The following is a 22,566-nucleotide window of genomic DNA, read 5'->3' as shown; positions in this document are numbered from 1 at the left end:
TCGATCTTGGCTGATGAGCTGCTGGTGTTGGGCCTCTGGAATGGCAGGAGTCAGCACTGCAGAGTCCTGGTGTGCAACCGTGTCCATGGCACTACCTTAATGCAGGATATGAGCTTCCCCAACAAGCTGGAGAGAAGGGCTATGGGAACATAATGGTCCCTGCGGACCTGCTTAACCATATTAACCAAACTGGACTACGATCCGGAGAAAGGAAAGCCTTCCCTGAACAGGAATCTATAACAGCCCCCAAATGGAAGATCCTAGTGGAAGGGGTGAGAGAACTCTTTTCAACATTAACAGAAAAACCTAACCGTTCCAGGGTGTTTATGACCTGCAGAAGGTCCGCCCTCATCTGACTCAGTAATGCCCCTGGACAAGAATGTCATCCAGGTACCAATGTAATCTAATGGGGAAACCACTCAAGTACACCGCCACTACCGCCACTACAGCACCTTGGTGAATGATCTGGGTGTGGATGACAAATCAAAAGGCAGGGCTCTGTATTGATAATGATGCCCCAGATAGGAGAACTGGGGGAAATGCCTATGCTCTGGGAGTATGGGGATATGGAGATAAGCCTCCGTGAGGTCTATAGATGCCATGTAGTCCCCTTCCCGTCAATATGGACTTAGGTGAGGCCATCTTGACCTTGGGGTAAACTAGATATTGTTTCAAGAGCTTCAAGTTGAGAATAGCTCTCCAACCCTCCTGACACCTTCGACAAAAGAAACAAATTTGAATAGAACCCCTGACCCACCTGGTCCGAAGGGACTGGTTCTACTGCGGAAATGTCAAGTAGATGTTTAATAGCCTGACACATCAGTCTGCGCTTGTCTATGTTTTGAGCTGGGGGAAATGTGCAGAAGTAGTTCGGGGGAATGGAAAGGAACTCTAGCTGAAGCCCATGTGTGACTGTGCTGAGCACCCAAGCATCCAAAAAAATTTCCGCCCAGGCCTCGGAGAAGACAGCCAGGCGACCACCAATGGGTGGGGTCGAAGATGTCCTATTTGCCCCGGCAGTAAGGATGACCACCTCCCCCTCGAAAGGGGCACTTACTCTGCTGCTAGAAATGGGGCCTATCTCTGTTGTAACTTCTCTCGGGCTGCCTCTCCAACCTGGGGGAAGAGTACCTGCTCTGTTGAGCCTCTTGCTCCTGAGGGCGATACGAGGGCTTGTGGTAGAACTGCATAGACGTCTGTTCCTGCTTTTTCGCTGAAGTGGGCAGCACCTTCTTCTTATTCTTGTCCTCCACAAGGAGCGGGTCAAGGGCAGCTCCGAATAGAGAGCCCCCTGTGTAGCCGGCTGACGCCAGCTGCCACTTTGACTTGTTGTCCGCTTGCCAACCCTGGAGCCAAAGAAAGCGACGAGAGGTAACGGACGATGCCATTGCCCTGAAGCGAACTTCATGGCATTCAACGTGGCATCAGCCGAGAACTGCGCCATTGCCACTAACTTGTTTAGGTCTTGGTGGAGCTGCACATCTTCTGGGGGGATGCGCTCCTGGATCCATCCACAGGATGGCCGTATGATTGAAGAATGAGGCTGATGCCGCTGCATTGATGGCCAAGGCTGCCAACTGGAAGATCTTCCTCAGTGTCATCCCTGCTTTCCTGTCATCCACCTTAAGATTGTCAGCCACATCTTTGGCTACCAGGGAGGAAGATGATGCCAGTGCGGCCACAGGTGGCCCATGGCGAGTAGCTGCAATGCCTGGGAGAAATCTGGCTCAATATTATAAAAATGCCTATCATTACTGCCAGGGTTGGGAAAGGCTGCAGGTTTCTCCCATTGTTTCTTTACCACCTCCAGAAATAGGTGAGAGGCAGGGATCTCCTCCTTAATTGGTTTGGGTTCAGAGAAGACTGGGCCTTGAGGCTTCTTGACTGCACCCCCCTCCTTGGTCCCCTCTGTAGTTCCGTCCTTAGCTCCTTCCTTAGACCCTTCACCCTCCTGAACCTGTGCAGCGGCATGCGCCTTGCGCAGGAGGGATCGGAATAAATTTGGTGGAAAGAGGCCAGTGAAGGCTGGAGGATCCGGTTTGGAATTATTCTCATCCTCAGACAGGTCAGGGTCCCACTGGGCCTTATCCCCTGACACTGATTCTTCGCTAACTAGGGAAGGAGATATAGGACGGGTCACTGGAGCAGAGGGAGGACGTGCCTGAGAGGAGCTGGGCCTGGGGGCCTTGCCCCGCTCCGATGCTAAGGACCGGCCGGCCTGCTGCTGTAGGCCAGCAGAAATGCCAGAGGAAATGGCCCTCTCAATAAGATTCTGCAATCCCCTGGGAAGGTCATCCACATCCAATGAATCCCAGCAGGGATTCACTGGATCCTGAGTTGCCCCAGCCTGGGGAGCCAGGGAAGGCCTAGGTAAAGCCTAATCCCCACTGGGATCCACCTGCATGCAGGAATCCTCCAAATCCAGGTCCTGGTCTTCCAGGGAAAGAGGTGGGGAAGGGGGAAGCCTCCCCAAAAAACCTTCCAAGGGAATCTGGAGAACCCAGGGGGGGACTGGCTGTGGTGCACCCCCCAAAGGAGACCTGGAACGAGGAGGAGAGGCACTAAGCCTGCCCTGCTGGGCCCTTAACTTTTCTGCCCTGGAAAAAGTCTTAGATAGGGCCTTGTGCCTCCTAAGCTCATCCCTCTGTGTGACACGTGAGGGACGAGAGGCAGCAGCCACCCTTTGAGCCCTAGCTGAGGCTGTGGGGTGCTGCCTGGAAGAGGGGCCCTCCCCAGGAGAGAGTGGAGGAGAAGTGGTCCTCCACGCCTCCTCCGCCATTTGCCACATGGCAATACTCACGGCCCTCCAGGCGTAGCCTCCTCAACGCTCCCTCCACTTCCTCTTCAGCTGCAGCAAGGCAAGAAGTGGAAGAAGTAAAAGAATGCTGTCTTTTTACCTCCCAGGCAACCCCCACACCAGCGCCGAGCTCAGCGGGCTTCAGGGACTGCCACCGAGGCTTCTCTCGGTTTGAAACGCCCATGCGCTGTTTCGCCACTCCGCGGCTCGCCTCGCAGCCTCAGAATTCCTTTACGCTCTTCCCAGCGCTGCCATGGCTCGATCCCAGCCACCAAAGCCACCGCAAACAATTTGGAGTGATGAGAGGCCGTGGGGCTGGAAATCCCGAGGCCTCAAGCCTCCTGATCGTTCAGGGACCAGCGCTGCAGCAAAATAATAAATTTACTATATATTAAAACATAATATAAATCAATGTTTTTCCCCCTTGGCAACTTTAAAATGGGTGGACTTCAAGTCCCAGAATTGCACAGTCAGCATAGTGAGAAATACTGGTATAAAGTATAATAAAACATCAAGCACACCATGTTGGACAGGATATTCCAAAGTTGGGTAACTATCATTAGAAAAGCCTGCTTTTGCCTCCCATCCATAAGACTGATTCAGTGATTCCATTCCTCAGATCAGTTGGATCTGATGAAAAGGAGAAAGAGCTGTGTGTCATCAATATATTGATGAAATTTAACTAGAATGTTTCCACTCAAGTGATTTTAATGTGGGGATATATTGATGAAATTTAACTAGAATGTTTCCACTCAAGTGATTTTAATGTGGGGATAAAATTGTCCTTTGTGGAACCACAATATAAATGCCATGGAAATGACATTTTCCCTCCACCTCTTCTAGAGATGGCCACTCAAGTAAGAAAGGAACTACTCAAGAGGAATGGTATTAAAAGCCACCAAAAGGTCCATGCGAATCAACCAAACTGCAGTCCCCTATCTCTCAACCTCATAAAGATAATCTAGTAGGATGACCAAGGCATTTTAAGTGGCCAGAGTCTAAATCCTAATATGGAGGAAGCAATACAGTACTGATTTTGTATTATATAAGAGGAAGGGTAGTGGCTGAAGAATATGGAAGATACTCTATAGACCTGTTTCACCACTGAACAGATTGAATTATTTGATGGTCAGAAGACACTCTGGATTATGTCTTCTATGAATAAGTGGCATGCTGTTCTTGTTGTAAGCCACCTAGAGTCACTTGATGGTGAGATGGGTGACATATAAATTTAATAAGTAAATAAAAATGCTATTCTGTCTTCAGCAGAGTCAAACTGGTTTAGTTTGCTTGCATGAAGTTTAGCATCATATCAAGAGCGATTGTATGCCTTTCTTTAGGACTGTCCCTGATAATTTTGACAAGCAACCTGGCATGTTCTTTTGTTAATACGTTACTGTTCCTTTATCATTTACATTGTATATCACATTGGTGAAACCATGATTGACTAGTTTGTGACTTAATATGTTGTATGAACCCACTCAGTTGTAAAAATTGTAACCACTCATTTCTGGTCTAACACCAGGTTCTTGAAAATCAGGAAAATCAGCTGTAAATTTGCTGGTTAAAATGGACAAGGTTAATGTCAGTGTAGATATAGTGCTAAAATCACTCATAGAAGGGAGTGGAAAATTGCACCAGGGAGAAATCAGGGGAGGCATGCATATTCCTTAATCTAGCTCCTCATTTTGCAAATGATATTTTTTAGAGAGACACCATATCTGCAGAAGTCTTGTAAGATTATTCCTTGGGAAAATAATTACTGTAGTGGAAAATAAATTAAACTGTAGGAAAATGTATGTTACTGATCAGCCTTAGAGATGATTCTACTCCTATTGATTAATGCTTCCAAGTGAGTCTGAAAATCAAGGTTATCAGTTTTGCATGTGGGAATAGTAATAAAAAACAGAGAGGATAACCCTGGGTTTTAGGTTTATTTGTTTTTAATGAGATTCTGGTCAGCTGGGAGCTCATGTTGTCTTGATTGTGCTGCTATCTCTGTCAAAAGCCATAAATGTTGACAATAGAACATAATTTTCAGCACTAAGGTTCAAGGAAAGAACCTCTTGGAACTTAAGTTAGATAGGAATTAAAGAATTAAAGGTTGGTGTAAGCTAATATGGAATTTATCATATCTGGCAGTAAAAGGGGCAATAACTTTGTCAGTTCCTCAATGGACATATCATTTATCCTTATGTTTCTTATTGCACAGTAGTTGAGTCTAATGTGAGGATAGAAGCAACTTTTGTCATAAGAAGAACATATAAGAGCACTGAGTAAGGAGAAGCAGACTTTTGGGGAAAATTCATATAACAGAAGCTGACAATGTCATATTGTGTAACAGAGACTGATTATGCTGCACCTAGCCCCACAAATAAGCCAGAAGACTAATACCTTCTCAGATCTTGTGGATTTACAGGAAATCTTGATTATTTTTGACTCTGGGATCATTGTGTTAGAGTATGTGGTGGCGTTTGATGGCTGAAAATGTTCCTCAAGATATAGCAAGCTGTATTGACTGCCAGTCTATTGATACATTTTGTTAGTTGTTTTGGCAATCATCACAATTTGCTTGATTTAATCATTGGAGCTTGAACTCTGATACAGAAACTCTAACATGTACAGATAAAAAAATGATTGAGTAAAATCTTGATGTCTATTTCACGGAATCATATTTGAGAGATTACAGATCAGAGCAGACAGACTGGATTTAATGGATATTTTATCATTCCTAGACAAAATGAACAGGGAAAAACAATTCTAGAAGCTACAATCCAACCTGAGGGCAGGCCACCAGACACTCCCCTCTGCTATAGATAATACTGAAATCTGTACTTCTTGATATTTCATTTCACAATTTTAGTTAGCAGAAGAGGCTAAAAAAGGCTACATGATGCTGTTCCACATAGGATTGGACTATAATTCTCAGAAGTAGGTTTAATACTGTAAGTTCATTGCTTCTTAATGCTCATTTCCCTTATCTGACAAAGAGTTGTGTTTGGATTTGTTCATTTGGGTTTCCCGAGTGAACGTTTTGGGATCATCTATTTCGGTAAAGTAGAAATGCAAAATTGCACATTTTTACAAGTTACATAAAATTGAAGAATGATAGAAAAAACAAATGTTAACCAATTGTCCATCTTGCATTTGAAATGAGGGACTCTTGCCTGTGACAAATCTTGTCTGAGGAAGTGATGAGACTGCGATGACTGGAATCAATTTAGGATTTTTATGCTCAGGGTCAAATGAAGGAATAATATTAGGAATTTCTTGGCAGTGATCTCTGATGCATGATAGAAATTAACTGTCAAATGGGGGAGCAAGGGTCATAGGCAGGCATGAGAAGAGCTTCATTTCAGTGCAGCCTTTCTTGTCTCTTGTCCTGAGATGGAATACAGGGTTTTGTGATGTTAACAGTGAAGACTGAAAATAAAATTGATTTATCAATGGGCCAATGTGTGTCTCTAGGCAGGCACCTTCACAATCATCAAATGCTGATGTTTGTATGTGCTATGATTTCCTCCATCTTAGCGCATGAATTGACAAGTAGGCCATTGACAGTTGTGGCAGAGCCCTGGGGAGTGTACAAATGCCCTACTGTGTTGCTGCTCACACCTTCCCCTCCTCCTCTGTCCCAATGTCCACAAGACAATGGCCCCATCCAAGCCACTGTTCACAGCTGGCATGGGCAGGGGAGAGGCCAGAGAAGGGTGGAGGATGGAAAAGAGGCTGGGAAGCCAGGAAAGACCAGGAGGATGGTGCTGATGTGAGAATTTCCCAAAGAAGATGCTCAGACCTGGACAGAAAGCTGATCTGATGGTGGGGCATTAGGGACAAGATTGTAGGAACTAATTTAAATAGTGTACTTATTTGACATTCAACTGACATTCAAATGCAACCAATTGCCATTTGATGAGTGCAAGCATCTCCCCTTGATAATTAGAGATATGTGAAAAATAATTTTTGACATATTGTCAAGTACATAGAGGACGGTACCCTACTTGAAACTGCATGCTTTTAACTTAAGAATCTAGTTCTGGAAGTTGTTCCAGAGGTGGCCTTAACTTGCCAGTGGTAAAAGTAGAGATGTATCTTGTATTGTTTATTTTATATATTCGTTTGTTTTATTAGGCTTATACATTGTCCCAATCACCCAATTCACCCCAAACTCCAACTGATTTGCAAATCACCCAAAATAATAACATTAAAATTAAATCACAAAAATATAACCATAACATAATGACATAATCGTGCACCCAATAACCCTCCCATGCATCAGGTACATAATCCAATTCACATCAGAAGAGGTCAAAAATTTAAGTAAATAACCTGAATTGAATAGCTAGGTCTCTGATTTTCTTTGGCTGCTACAGATAGATGAAATATCATTATAAAGAATTTCACTAGTGGATAATTTCTAGAATGATGACTTTGTTTCTAGAATGATGGCTAAGTAGAAGGGTACAAGCCATAGAGGTGAGGTTTTGTGGAGGCAGGCTTGTACAGAAGTGTATGTATGCTACATTAGGAGGAATCCTAGCCTAAGTAGATTGCAGGAAATGTGGCATTTATAAAATAAACGGTTTGGGATGGTTTATTGGGAGTCTAATAAAGTATAAATTGAGGCTAGATGAGTGAGCTTTTATTAGCTTTGGGGTTTTTAGGGGAAGGATTACGGCTGTGCATATTATATTATAGCTTAGTGACTGCTCTCCATTTTCCAGCCCACTTGCTCTTTTATTCACTCTCTAAGAAATAGTGGCTTGAAAGAACTTTGCTCTGGGTGGTCTCTATGGCTTTGGGAGGAGGGTAGGTACCATGTGATGGCAACGATGGTGTCCTCTCAAGTTACGGGAGTTATATGTCCTATTGAGAGCAGCTGCTTAATTTTACAGTCGGGTAATAAAGAGGATATAATTGATGGGGAATGCTAAACTGCATGTCTGGTTTGAGGCTGTTTGGGGGAAGGGCCCAGCCAACACTCTTGGACCTTGGGTTAAAAATGCCTGCCTGTCCTTTGCTTTGACTTAAGCAGGGTTGGATGTTGTTACACGGTGTTCTGTCTGCTTAGAGGTGGGGGTGGGGGGGGGTGGGGGGGTGGCAGAATGTGCTTCAGATTCAGTCTGTTCTTGCAGGAAATATTTCATTGGAAGGGATTCCATCATCTGCAGCATGTACTGCTTGGTGATACAGGATTGCAACACCGATTCTAGATGACAAAGAAGAAAAGTTTGAGCATAACAGCATGTTTTTCCTAGTCTCTTCTGCAGAACCTCACCCCTCCCTTCTGCACCCGTCCAACCAGGACAGTGTTTAGTTAGGATTCTTTTTTTGTAGATTCTTCAGATGCAGGGCTGGAGAACAGGCCAATCGATAGGCAGAGAAGTATAAACATGAAGGAAAGCAGAAGCTGGGAGAGGAGGACAATGAGCCCCAGAGAATGTGCCGATGCTGCAGCCCCATACACCGATTTCACAGTCTGTTTTGGTATTCACTGAAAACTACTGGCAGCCACCTGCAAAGGAAAATCGTTTCAAATCTGGGTTTGGAAGTGGCACTGGGACAGATGTAGTACCTAGAGGTCCATGTCTAGTCTCACAGTGCATCCTGGTTCACCCTTTTGAGAAGTTTACAAACAGGGCCGGGGGAACTGGAAGTCACCTACAGCAAGCGCCTCTAACAGTCTATTCAGGATGCAGCATGGTATGAACATTTCCACTGTTCTATATATTGTAACACAGGCCTCCATTTCTCTGTTAAAGTCTTTACAGAGGTAAGGAAGAACAACTGGACAACCCAGGTGTTACAGTCAGCTATAGAAGTGATCCATCATGTTTCTTTTGTATGCTCTGATATGGTGAAGTTCCGTGTCCTTTAGGGGCAACATATGAATACCTTCATAGATGGGATAATCCTGAGTGCCAACTGCTCACAAGCAAAATCTTACATGTTGGTCTAGAATAGATCTTGACTTTGTTGTTACCAGGGTAATGCTGTATTATGGCACTAGAGCAAAATAAATTCACTGTCCATCCTGCAAGCCTATTGGAACAAAATAGCTTCATTGCTTTACAAAAGGCAAGTAATATTTTGGTGGAGGTGCTCCTCAGGCAACAAGATATTCCATAAAGTGCTTGCTGATACTCAAAAGATGGACCTTTGTGCCTCCATCCCCATAAACCCATTTGGGAAGATGAGTCAGAGCAACCCCACTCAAGGTGGGCCAATTCTGGCTAGCAGAGCCAGTCCTGCAAGTAGATGTTTGACAAAATCTGCAGGCTTTAAAGATTAAATGCAGAATTTTCAGTTGGTCCCTGAAGCTGATTGATAACTAGGATAGTGAATATAGACTTCGCCTTGCTAGACCTATCTTCTCCAGGCTGTGCATTTGGAGCTGTGAAATTGTATTTCCCACTGACATTGACTATCGCAGGGGGTCTACTCAGACTGAGCAGAAGGCTAGTTAAGATGCAACATTTATTGGTCAATCCATTTCTCCTAGTGTAAGCAAAAATGAATCAAAAGATACTTCTTTGTCTAGCCACCACTCCCTTATTTGGGATTATGATATCACAGTTGCTTGCTTTGGTAGTGCAGTGAGATTTATTTCTCAGTTGCTGGATCAGGGAAAAAACCCACAATGGGCTAAAAATTGCTTTTGGGTGGGCCCTCATCCTGATTATTCTCCACAGGAGAAAATAGTATTTTGTGGAGTTACAACTCTCCTTTTCCATAAGCAACATTTGTTTTATTGCAAACACCATTCCATGGTTGAAATTTACTCATTCTGTAATTTCAACATCTTGCTTTAATTTTAGCTCACAAAAGACTTGCAAAATGGCTTGCAGAGTTAGTGAAAGACACTCCTTGCCCTCAGGAGTACAGCCTAAAAGACATAAGGGGGCAGGGAGGAGGAGTTTTACTGATAATCATCAGTTTTCTCCTTAACTAGATAAGACTTCTGGGGTGCCTGGGAAGAGATGGTAGATGCTGTTCTATTACTCCTACTTCTGTTACAAAAAAGCTGCTCAACCCTATCTACCTAATGGATGCAGTGGCTGAGTTACTCAGTATGCAATCCCTGCTTTGAACAAAGACTTGAGTTCTGTTATTATATATACTGTATGATTGCAAGATACCTAGCTGTAGGTGTATGTCCTTAATTCAATAGTGCAATGCTTTTTGGATTATAGACTGATCACTGAGACAAGTCACTGAGTTCATTTCTCTTATATTTGACTCATGCCATTCATCATTACCTTTTGGAATTGTGCTTTTTCTCTCTGGTTCTCCCTCCCTCCCTCCCTCCCTCCCTCCCTCCCTCCCTCCCTCCCTCCCTCCAGTTTTGTTGAAGTTCTCATCAGTTTGTTAAAATGGCTGACCTGTTCATCTTGCCCAAGTTTCTGCATCTGGTTCTAATTAACGTATTCAAGGCTGTAACCCTCTCCCTGCGCTCTCTCCCACCTTATGGCCTAAGAAAGATTGTGGCTGATTAGATGGTTGGGCAACAGAGCAAAAGTATAAGGAGGAGTTATTTTTATAAATATAAAAATGATAAACAAATCACTTTGTGTACAATCTATGCTTAGTTTCCCAGTCTTGTAAATACAAAGATTTAAAGCACCTTTGGGTTGTGCTGCACAGAGTTATCCACGCTAAAACAGATGATACTTCCACATAAAATGAACCCAGGAATATATTAAACAGGGGTGCTAGGGGTCATGTCTGTGTAGTAGGATGCCCAAGTGAATTATTTTATGGGGCAGTGATGGTGGTAGTTGTTTATTTCAATGACCTAATCAGAAACTCCCTTGCCTGGCTGAATTCACTTGCTAAGTTAATTCCTTGTAAGTGCATTTGTGATGTGAAAATCAGTATATGATCACCCTGACTTTAGTCCCCACAGTATCAGGAATGTTTAACAAATCATCAAAATGCATTGAAAGCAATCTTATTGTATATTAATTATATTTAATATTCCTATTGTACAACCGTGGTACTGAGGGAACGGAGATCATATGTTTCTTTTGTCCGCAACTATTAAAGGTCTCAGTCTAAATAGTAGCCATTGTTTCAACCCAGGTTTGTTTTTTACTCGTTTTAAACTGGAGGAGCGATTTTCAGAAACGAGTAAAGCTTTTTGGATTTTTTCTGCTCCATTTAAGGTAGATTGGTGACCACAGGATAATGTTCTTTCTTGCAGTTGTAGAAGGAAGATTGAAAGAGGGATACAGACAGTCCTTGACCTACAACCATTTGTTTAACGACAGTTCAAAGTTAGAACAGCGTTGAAAAATGTGATTTACGGCCACTTTTCATACTTACAACTATTGCAGCATTCCCGTGGTCACATGATCAAAACTCAGTTGTTTGGCAACTAGCATGTATTTACGATGGATGCTGTGCCGTACGTTACTAACTTAACAACTGCAGTGATCATTTAACGACTGTGGCAAGAAAGTTTGTAAAATGGGACAAAATTCACTTTACAAAATGTCTTCCTTAACAACGTAAATTTTGTTGGGCTCAGTTGTGGTCGAAAGTCAAGGACTACCAGTAAACTATTTCTCCCTCAAAAAGGCCCCAAGAGGTGAGGATAGGTGGCTTCAGTGGGCTTGCAGTAGGCAGATCATTTGCAAAACAGCAAATAAAGAGAAAGCTGGACTTACACTGGAAATTTCCTTTGGATTCTGTCCAAGTTTAGACATTTAAGTCTGGCAGAGAAAACCAGTCCAAACAGTAGAATTCCTGACATTCTCACATGCACAAAGGATTCAGCTCTTCCCACTCCCTGTTCATTTTGTTAGGGTACTTGAATTTATATTATTTTCTCACTTTCTCCTTTCAACAAATAGTCCCACTGTTTCCTGACACTTCGCACGATTTGTGGTAGGGGAAATACGAAGTCTGATGGGCATGAAGACCAGTCTCAAATCCCGATTGTTTTCATTTTAAAATCGTCTCTTAAGTTCCAGATTAACTAATCTAAAAATAAAGGGTATTATCCCTGATTTTGAATTAATGCCTTTTATTAGAGAGACTGAATAGAATGCAGCTTTTCTAAGCAAACACAAAATTACATTGTCAATTTCTCAAACATGAACATTTGTACACTACTAAATGTAGCAGTTTTATTTGCCCATTAACAACACTACTTTTCTCATAACAGACCATGCTTCAATGGTGATTTCCTCCTTTTTAAAAAAAATGAGAGTGGAACTAGACCAAAGCAGAGTAAAGCAGAAAGGAACAGCATTAGAAAGAAAAGCAATTCACTTGGTCAAACTGCAGGTAGTCCTTGACTTATGCCTACAATTGACCCCAAAATTTCTGATGCTAAGCAAGATACTTATTAAGACCCCATTTTATGGCCTTTCTTACCACAGTTGTTAAGTTAGTAACACGGTTGTTAAGTGAATCAAGCTTCCCCGTTGATTTTGGTTGTCAGAAGGTTGCAAAAGATGATCACATAATCCTGGGACACTGCAAAGATCAAAAATACGATCAGTTGCCACATGTCTGAATTTTGATCACATGACCATGGGGATGCTGCAAAGATCATGTCAGGTTTTTCAGTGCTGTTGTAACTTGGAATGATCACTAAATGAACTGTTGTAAGAGAAGGACTACTTGCATAATGCTCAGTTTTCTGTATTCTCAAACCTATATTTTATGCCTTTGCATACAGCAGACTAGAAGGACGCGGTGGCTCAGTGGCTAAGATGCTGAACTTGTCAATCAGATTGGTCAGCAGTTCAGCGGTTCGAATCCCTAGTGCCACGTAACGGAGTGAGCTCCCGTTACTTCTCCCAGCTTCTGCCAATCTAGACGTTCGAAAGCATGTAAAAATGCAAGTAGAAAAATAGGGACCACTTTGGTGGGAAGGTAATAGCATTCCGTGTGCCTTCGCTGTTTAGTCATGCCAGCCACATGACCATGGAGACATCTTCAGACAGCGCTGGCTCTTTGGCTTTGAAATAGAGATGAGCACTGCCTCCTAGAGTCGGGAACAACTAGCACATATGTATGTGCGAGGGGAACCTTTACCTTATACAGAGTGTATAACTACCGGTATATATTGTCCTGCTCCTGTTTTTTTAATGTTTAGGGATTACAACTTTCACAACTGTATACTGCTTATAGTTCCAACATCATGGTGGCACCATAGTTTTGGGAGATCTCTTTTTAGGTAATCTGTCAGAAGAAACTGTAAACTTTACATCCTACCTGCCTGAGAGTGTTACTAAAAGGATGAAATTGCACCAACCTAGTTCTTTGAAATAAGGATGGGAAGCAAATTTAATGAAAGGGTGAAATAATTTGAGAAAAGGTTATAGAAATACTTGGAAATTACCAATTGGGGAAGTCTAGGAAGTGAATAATAGAGCAAAAACGATTTATATGTGCCTAATGTAAGTATTGGTATTCTGTATTCAACACATTCTTTTCCTTCTCTTCTGCTGAATTGAAGGCAGTGCCTATTGAGACACTAATCAGATAGAGGCTTTCTTAGCTTTATTTGATTTGAGACCTTGCTTTGGTGTTTGTATATCTATAGGAAAAGAAAGACACTGTAACATAACAGTTGTGAAATATTAGTTATTGAATGTTTAACAGGGAATACCTACTGAACACTCTTCTGATTATACTGTAATTGGAAACTTTTAGAACATATTTCTAAAACTGTTTATTTAGTTATAAGCTATGTATAAAACTAAAAGCTCATTGGGTATTCCTGGATGAAAATAACAACCAGGTAATTCCTTTAATGTGCAAATTTGCTTTGCCATTTCTACTCGTTCCTTGCGGTGTGTAGGTTTATGTTTTCTCAAAAGCAGTCTCATGTGCCTGGAACACTGATGAAATCCCCTACTGTGAGATCTACCTAAACAAACAAACAAGCAAAGGTTATTTCCTCTCCTCTGCCCCCATATTGCTGAATTAGAACTCCTAGCATATTTCAGTCAGCATGCTGAGAGTTAGGGATGCTAGAAAGGGATAACGTAGCAGCATCTGGAGAGCCACAGATTCTCCAGGCTGCCTGGAATATCTATTTTTCATTTCTTTTCTTCATTTACCTTTCTTTTCCAATGAGCATTGTTTATAATTGGATATAAAAGGAAGAGAGTTCTTCTGAGCATCCCTGCTATTCCAGATTCCAAAATAAAACAGGCCTTGAATGGCTGGGTACCAAACATACAGTGCTCATAATTTCTAATATCTATTTGAATCCTTTTGGCAAATTGGATGAAAGAAATACAATTGAAAATGTTCTTGATAGGTTAGAAAACAGAATAAACCTTAATATAACATATGTAACGTTATCTGTCCATGTAAGAAATCAGTGCACATCTGTAAAATGAGTGGCAACTGGTTTGATACTTGAAAAAAGATATTGGGACAGCAATTGATTGGAAATTGAATATGAGCAGAGTGATGGAACTGCAAAATGACAAATGCATTTTTAAACTGTTACCATGAATGGTGTAAATATGTTGCTTTTGTCTCCTAAATAAAAGATTGTCTTGACTTGAAACTAAGACTGAACATTCTGATAATGATTGCGTTGGATAAAGTACCAAATCACAGTTGAACAGTATAAGAATGAGCCTGGGTGAACTTTGGAATTGTGCAGCTTTTTTTTTTTTAGCATTTTCAGTGATTAGATTTTCATTCCTTTTTCATTTAACCTAGTTACTTTATAAAGACTGAGAATTATAGTTAGCATGGCAAACACTAACAAGTAATAATGAACAATAAACCACATTTTAAGTTGTTTATTATTCTCACTTAAATGGTCAAATGATGATTAACCATAGCATATATATAGCATGTGTGTAAATTTCACATTGTGAAGCCTTCAAACTTCCTTATAATATATTGGAATAAAAGAGGGATGAAAGGATGAGGCTTGCAAAGAAAACACTAAAACAGTAGTTTGATTATAAAGCAGTGCTGCTTGTGGTGTTTTGCTATATATTTGTTTTGTCCATTAAATGTTGGGAGAATTGAAAACAAAATTGTGAAAACTACAACTTCAGATTGAATATCTGAAAGTAGCAAGATATATTTTTTTCATCAGCTTTAGTTATATTTTAATATAATTTTAATAGATTAAATGTAATTCATCTTCATGATAAAATCTAAAAACCCTAAGATCGAGAATTTGATTTCAGTTTGAAAAAGGAATAAACATGGCTAATATTATAAAGAAGCTCTTCGAATTATACATTGGCTTGCCTAACCAAAAAACACATTATGGTTGATGCTTTGTTCGTTGGGAAATGAACTCTTCTTGAAAAGAAGAAAAGAAAGGATGAGTACAGACTGAATTCATCATCATCATAATCATCATCACCCCCTGGTTTATAAGAATTACGAACAATATAGCAGCTCTTGGAAGAGAGTGTGTGTGTGTTCTGAAGCTTCCTGCTTCCTTCTAATCTCTAGCTGGAAAGGGATGGGGGCAAAGGGGCATTGCTTAATGTTGTTAAGAGCTCGTGACTCCAAAAAGAGTAGTGTTAGCTTGTAATTAATCACCTAAGCTGGCTTTTGGTAACAAGTCTTTATTGAGTAGAAGTTTGAGCAACAAGATGCTCTTAAGAGCTTGCACTCAGTGGCAGACATTCCAGAGATGCTTTTTGCTCTAAAGAGACAGAAAGACATATGAAGGAGTTTATGAAAAAGCAAATGAAGAACAGATTTGGAAAAGAAATTCCCAGTTGTTCAGGTAGTTAGAGAACATAAGATTGAACCAGTGGTGGGTTTAAGCCAGTTCGCACCACTTCGGGAGAACCGGTTGTTAACTTTTTGAGCAGTTTGGTGAAGTGGTTATTGGAAGAAATCATTAGTTCAGAGAACCGGTTGTTAAATTATTTGAATCCCACCACTGAATTGAACCCATTGTTTTTGCTTGCATTAAAACTTTAAGAGTTGAGTATTAAGGCAACAAACAGCATGGGGAAAAGTAACATATTGAGGCACTTGGAATGACATGTCAGCCAATGCTAATTTAGGGTGGCTAATTCAAATTCCTCCAACTTCTAGCCTAAAGTTGGGGGAAACTCTTCTGAGACTTTGCTTATTTTTAAGTAATGAAAAGCTCTCTCCTTATTAAAACAACAGTAAAGGACTTGGCACTCTTAAAAAAAAAGAATTCTTATCAGTTCTCTAGTTCCTAAGCTATGCAACCGAAATGCATCCTGCTTCTGGTTGCTTATCTCACCTATGCTTGGGTTCCTTTTGAGGTTCTTCAAGAAGGTGACCTTCAAGGCAAGATGGCTGGCAGATTTACCATTCAAGCTAAAAATGATACCACGGTGGAACAGCCACCATGAAAAGCTGGAAATAAACAGCATTTGTTATTTATTTTGCCAGATCCACACATGACCTTTTGGCTAGGAAAAGCATTATTCCATTCTTTCTGAACATCTGAGTTATAATCCAACATGCAAGTACAACACAGAAATAGATTTCTTTTCTCACTTGAATTCTTTATTTGCTTCTGATTCGTATCTTAACAAATTTTCTTACTAAATTTAGCCAATCAATTTATTGCTTTCAAATGTTAGAAAATAAAAAGCTGTCATCATTGCAACAGAATTTGTTCAGAATGGATATCAACTAAATTCTACTATTAAAAGAATAAAAATGATACTGCCCTTGTTGAGTTTAGCTATATTCCTATATTTTTAATATCCATTTCACCTTTCCCAAATGCCGTATCTGAACATAATGTAAATGAAAACTGGCCACAGTATTTATTAGACACTGAATTAATACTTGAGGCAAATTAAGCATTGCTTAGCCGAAATCTTGCTTTCATGTCCTACTTGTCGTCTTCCTGGAAAACTCCTGCTGATCTCTGTTGGGGGTTAAAAAAAAAGCAATACAAATGGGGAGTTCTGGTCTAAACTTTATTTAAGGTTTTTCCTAATCTTAGTGAATGGGTATTAATGGGGATACTTGCAAATCAGAATGGCATGGCTGAAGACTAGAGCTGGAAATAGGACACATAAGGCCAATTCACACAATGCAAACTTTTAAAAATTTCCATCCATTGAAAAAAGCTATTGTGGCCAGTTTACAATTAATGCTAAGCAACAATTGGATGGAATTATACATTGCAACATCACCAGAAAGATCTATTAGTACCACATGGAAGAATTAGTGTAATGCTTATAATGCAAAACATGCCTCTAAATGTATTGATATTTCAAATGATTGGAAGAGGGAAAGTAACACATTGGCATTGGACTCTTGGAAAGGCATTTGCTAAATAATCTGACAAGCGACTTAAAACATTATTTTAAATTTTTAATGCTTTTAATAGTGGCTAACCATATAAGTGGGGGCGGGCGTTCAATTCCACCCCGTAACAAATATATATATTTTAAAATATAAGTTAAAGTTAAGAATGCTACAAAGGTCATAACTGTGAAAAACGGTTATAAGTCACCTTTTTCAGTGCCATTGCAACTTTGAACAGTCACTAAACAAACTGTTACAAGTTGAGGACTACCTGTAAAAATAGGAGTGTGGATTAAGCAATTGTTTTCCTCTTATAAAAATAAGCAGGGAGTGAGGTGATTTTAATTTAATGGATTCTTCACAGGGTAGCAAATACAGAACTGGAGGCTTTCTCATGACATCTTGTCCCAGCCTTTTCTTTCCTTACTTTGTGTGATAAAAAAAAAAGCAAAACCCTGATTCTCTCCTTTTTCACTCTCTCCCTTCCTAAGTGCACTCATGGATTTGTCTGACAAAATTCCTCATTGGATTCATTTCTGCTGATTTGTTTGCCTAACAGTGAAAAAGATTTTCATTGGATGCAATTCTAGGTTGAAACCACCTCTTTTTGTTTTATTTCACTTCCCCCCCCCCTTTAGGAGGGTGTGGGGTGGAGGATTAATCTTGAACCAGAATGCTTCTTGTGGGGGTGGGGAGGGTAGAACAAGATTTGGGGGGGATTGTATGTGTGTGTTTATATAGCAAGCAAATGGCATAGCATTTTAATGAGATGAGAATTCAGGAAAATGTCTTTAATTTATTGCATCTCTGAATAGCAGTTCTTCTCCCTTCTCACTGAAAATATTTTAAGCATCAGGAGTAGTATCTAAACTCCAGAGAGCTTCTGGCTCCCAGGAATTATATAAAGCAATCATTTTCTATCAAGAAACTCAATGCATTTCTGCAGTACAAAAGCAGGAAGAGAATTTTGTAAGACAATGGAAAAAGAAACCAGTTACTACTTGAGGCAGCATGAGCTAGTCGCTTTGTTCCTTTTAATAATAATAATAAAAATAATAATTTATGAAACTTAAAAGCTCAGTGCCAAGAACTGCAAGAGGTATGGTGGCACTGATACAAGGACTATTCCAGATAGGATAGATATTGAAAGTTCTATTCTACTGTTCTGATTTGAAATTGGAATGATTGTTCTAAGGTGAAAAGAGGGCTTAAAGCACATTTCTTAAACTATTTGTTCTTAGGGTACCTATATGAAAAAACCATGACTTTTTTTTTACAAAGTAAAACTTTTAACAATCATGAAAAGAGTAATAGTGCTTCACAATTTTGCAAATATTTTCAATATCTGGCAAATAATATTGATGTTATAGATCCCTGTTGTAGATCTCTTGTGGCAGACCACACTTTAAGAAGCATTGGCTTAAAGCCACTGGATCTTAAAACATTATTTTACTTCTTATTTTATCCTCCCTCCTTTCTCCCCAGTTCTCATGCCATAGGGGCAATACAGAAAATGGTGTTCCTGTTATTGGATTACCAAACCTTGATAGGGAATGTGGTTGGTATTGAAGGGATGAAGGTCATATGAAGTCTGCAAGCCAACCAACCAGCCAATCAGTTTCTAATATATGAGAAGGTAGACAAGTTTATTTAGAACTGTGACAGGAATATAAGACGCAGCAGAGCAGCAATTGATTTTGCTTAGCTCAGAGTAATAGACTGGAATTAATTATTTTTCTTAAGAAAGTACAGTGTTTCCTGTTAAGATGGTCAGTTGAGAGAATATTGTTTCAATTTGGCGAATAAATCATCTTAATAGTTTGTAGCTTTTTGTAGAAACAAACCACATGATTTGACGATGAAGATTCTCAATCATCCAGGCAGAGATGTTGGAAGGGTGAATCATTGAATCGTTTTAGGGATAAGTCCTCTGAGGTTGGTGTGGCAGGAATTGGTACATTCCAACGACTCTGCCTAACTGCCTTGCGCTGACTGAGGAAGCTGCCTGGATGGGCAGTGAGACGTCTCTGAAACTAAAAATTAGTCCAGTTACAAAGATTCAACCTTCAGACAATTTCAGACATCTCTGCCTGGATGACTGAAAATCTTCATCCACATTTTGCAACAGATTTTGTGTTCACATGATTCGGAGTGTCAATTCTAGCTCCATTTCCCCCATCCCATCCTTACCACTATGTATATTATATACATAATTTTGTTGTTGTTGCTGTTTTGTTGGTTTTTTGCTATTTTATGTGATATCTGGTCTTTCTTTCAGGTCATGATATTAATGGAGCTCTTGAAGCATCAAACATTGACACCAGCATCCTGGAAGAATACATTGGTAAAGAGGACTCACAAGATATGTAAGTGTCCTTTTTCACTTTCACTTTCATTCTTAAAACTCCATGACGTTGTTTGATGTGAGAGTGATAATGAGGGTTGCATATGAGACAATGGTGGTGTAAGCTAACATTTTCTTCATCTTTTGCTTCCATTCTTTTCAGTACTTTCACATATTTTCCTAAAAGTGGAATACTGCAGATTTTCCTTTTGGCTTTCCTTTATGTTTGAACCTATCCACTGGACATGGTGGCTCAGTGGCTAAGACACTGAGTTTGTCGATCAGAAAGGTCAGCAGTTTGGCGGTTCGAACCCTTACCTCCGTATAACGGAGTGAGCTCCTGTTACTTGCCCCAGCTTCTGCCAAACTAGCAATTCGAAAGCAGGTAAAAATACAAATAGAAAACTAGGGACCACCTTGGTAGGAAGATAACAGTGTTCCATGTGCCTTTGGTATTTAGTCATACCAGCCACATGAGCATGGAATTGTCATCAGACAGTGCTGGCTCTTCGGCTTTGAAACAGAAATGAGCACCGCCCCCTAGAGTCAGGAACTACTAGTATGTATGTGCGAGGGGAACCTTTGCTTTACCTTTATCCACTGAGGGTTAGATGTGCAGATCAAGCCAATATACTACTTCAAAAAAGAAAAACCATGGTTAAAAATCATGGGCTGACATTATGGCTGAATCCAACAATGTATATGACTAGAAATAGATACAGTCTTTATATTATGTCAGAATGGCAAGATGCACATATTACACAAATGGTTCAACTTTTCTCTTTCAGTTCTGATTTAGATTCCATCTCTGAAATTCCAGCCTCAGCCGGTTATCCTCATACTCAGCCTGCCACTGTCAATGCATCTGTCTCCAGTATTGGTCATGTAATTACTCCTGTACCCAGTGGTAACTTCCATCATGGTCCCCCAAGCACCCAAGTCCCAGTCCGTCATGGTCTCCATCCTGGCCCTTCAAGCAGTCAAGTTCCAATACGGCATGGTCCCCCCTTGCCAAATCCATGTGGGTCCAGTTACAGTGTTCATCTCAACTGCAATAACAACAATGGCATGGTAGTACCCAAAGGGTTTCTCAGTGGCCACTGCCTTTCTAACATTCCCCCTCCAATCAAATCGGAAGCCTCCTACACATCTGGGTAAGTAGGGGATTGTGGTTATGCAAATATAAGTTTCCAGAGCCTTGCACTGATAAATAATTAAAGTGGTTAAAGACTTAAAACAATGTGAACAAATCTGTGATGTCTCTTACCAACCAATGTCATCTTAGTTTTCAAACATAACATGGGGATTGGACAGGGAGACTGAAAAAAGCAAGTGTGGCTCAGTTTTAGGGAACTGAACTAGATCATCTAGTGAGCTAGATGAGCTAAGGGCGATGAAACGCCTTAGGAGACGCCTGGAGAGTAAGTGGAGATCCTCCCGCTCCGAAGCTGACCGAACACAGGTAAGAGCCTACATAAGGACCTACCTTGTGGCAATAAGAGTGGCCAAACGTCAGTATTGTGCCACTCTTATAGCGTCCGCAGAGAACCGCCCTGCCGCCCTGTTTCGGGTGACCCGCTCCCTTCTGTCACAGGAGCAGCGGGACCCCCCATTGCAGGGCAGGGCAGAGGAATTTGGAGAGTTCCTGCAGGATAAAATCGATCATATCCGGAGAGGTTGGACCCACTCCAGTGCTCCAGTGGGGACGTCCGAGACTAGTCTTGAGAGACCATGCTGGGAGGAGTTTGACCCTGTTGTCATCGAAGATTTGGACAGGTTGCGCGGGCGACTGCGGGCCACCACATGTTTACTGGACCCGTGTCCCTCCTGGTTGGTGCTGGCCTCCTGGGAGGGCTCACGAGGCTGGCTACTGGGACTGGTGAACGCTTCGTTGGGGGAGGGCCTGATGCCGGCCGCCTTGAAAGAGGCGGTGGTCAGGCCCCTGCTCAAGAAGCCTTCTCTGGACCCAAAGGAGCTAGCAAATTATCGTCCTGTCTCCAACCTTCCTTTTTTAGCGAAGGTTGTTGAGAGTGTGGTGGCTCAGCAGTTTCCGCGCCACCTGGAGGAAGCTGATTATCTAGACCCGCGCCAGTCCGGCTTCCGACCCGGTCACAGCACGGAGACGGCCTTGGTCGCGTTGGTGGATAATCTCTGGAGGGCAAAGGATGGGGGTTGTTCCTCCATCCTTGTCCTATTAGATCTCTCGGCGGCCTTCGATACCATCAACCATGGTATCCTATTGCGCCGGCTGGAGGGGTTGGGGGTTGGAGGCACCGTGCTACGGTGGTTCCGCTCCTACCTCTCTGGCCGGACGCAATGTGTGTTGACGGGGGAGCAGAGGTCGACCGCAAGGCCCCTCATTTGTGGGGTCCCTCAGGGGTCGATCCTCTCGCCTCTCCTGTTCAACATATATATGAAGCCGCTGGGCGAGATCATCCGTGGTTTTGGGGTGAGTTACCATCTGTACGCTGATGATACTCAGTTGTACATTTCCACCCCAAACCACCCCAACGAGGCTGTCGAAGTGATGGCCCGGTATCTGGAAGCCGTACGGGTCTGGATGGATGACAACAGGCTCAGGCTCAACCCCTCCAAGACAGAGTGGCTGTGGTTCCCGGCTTCCCGATTCAATCAGCATACTCCATCGCTGACCATCGGGGATGAGCAATTAGCCCCGGTGGAAGGGGCGCGCAACTTGGGCGTCCTCCTTGATGATCGGCTGACCTTAGAAGAGCACGTGGCGGCCGTGGCAAGGGGGGCATTCCACCAGGTTCGCCTGGTGCGCCAGTTGCGGCCCCTTTTGGACCGGGAGGCCTTGCGCACAGTCACTCACGCGCTGGTGACGTCCCGCCTGGACTACTGTAACGCTCTCTACATGGGGCTCCCCTTGAGGTGCGCCCGGAGACTGCAGTTGGTCCAGAATGCAGCCGCGCGGGTTATTATGGGGAGATCGAGATTCTCCCATATAACACCTATCCTGCGTGAGCTGCACTGGCTTCCTGTGGCCTACCGGGTGCGCTTCAAGGTACTGGTTACCATCTTCAAAGCGCTCCATGGCACAGGGCCCAGTTACCTGCGGGATCGCGTCCTGCCCCATACATCCCTGCGACCCATTCGCTCACACAGAGAGGGGCTACTCCGGGTGCCGTCCTCTAGAGAGTGCCAGAGGGCGGTG

The 22,566-nt window shown here is 42.1% G+C and overlaps 1 protein-coding gene across 4 annotated transcripts in view; it reads left to right on the top strand.

Moving 5' to 3' along the window:
* The window catches only part of MYRF (myelin regulatory factor), a 113,076-nt gene that overhangs the window by 33,129 nt on the left and 57,381 nt on the right, over nt 1–22,566 (top strand). For all 4 annotated transcript variants that reach the window (XM_081934929.1, XM_081934928.1, XM_081934927.1 and 1 more), the window contains exons 2-3: nt 19,326–19,413; nt 20,180–20,545. In XM_081934929.1, coding sequence (XP_081791055.1) covers nt 19,326–19,413; nt 20,180–20,545 — 454 coding nt within the window. The remainder of the gene's footprint in view (nt 1–19,325; nt 19,414–20,179; nt 20,546–22,566) is intronic.

This window comes from Natrix helvetica, assembly GCF_964273705.1.
Source record: "Natrix helvetica genome assembly, chromosome: 1".
Taxonomy (NCBI): Eukaryota; Metazoa; Chordata; class Lepidosauria; order Squamata; family Natricidae; genus Natrix; species Natrix helvetica.
Note: the sequence above shows the minus strand (reverse complement) of the source record. Positions and strands in the feature narration are given on the sequence as shown.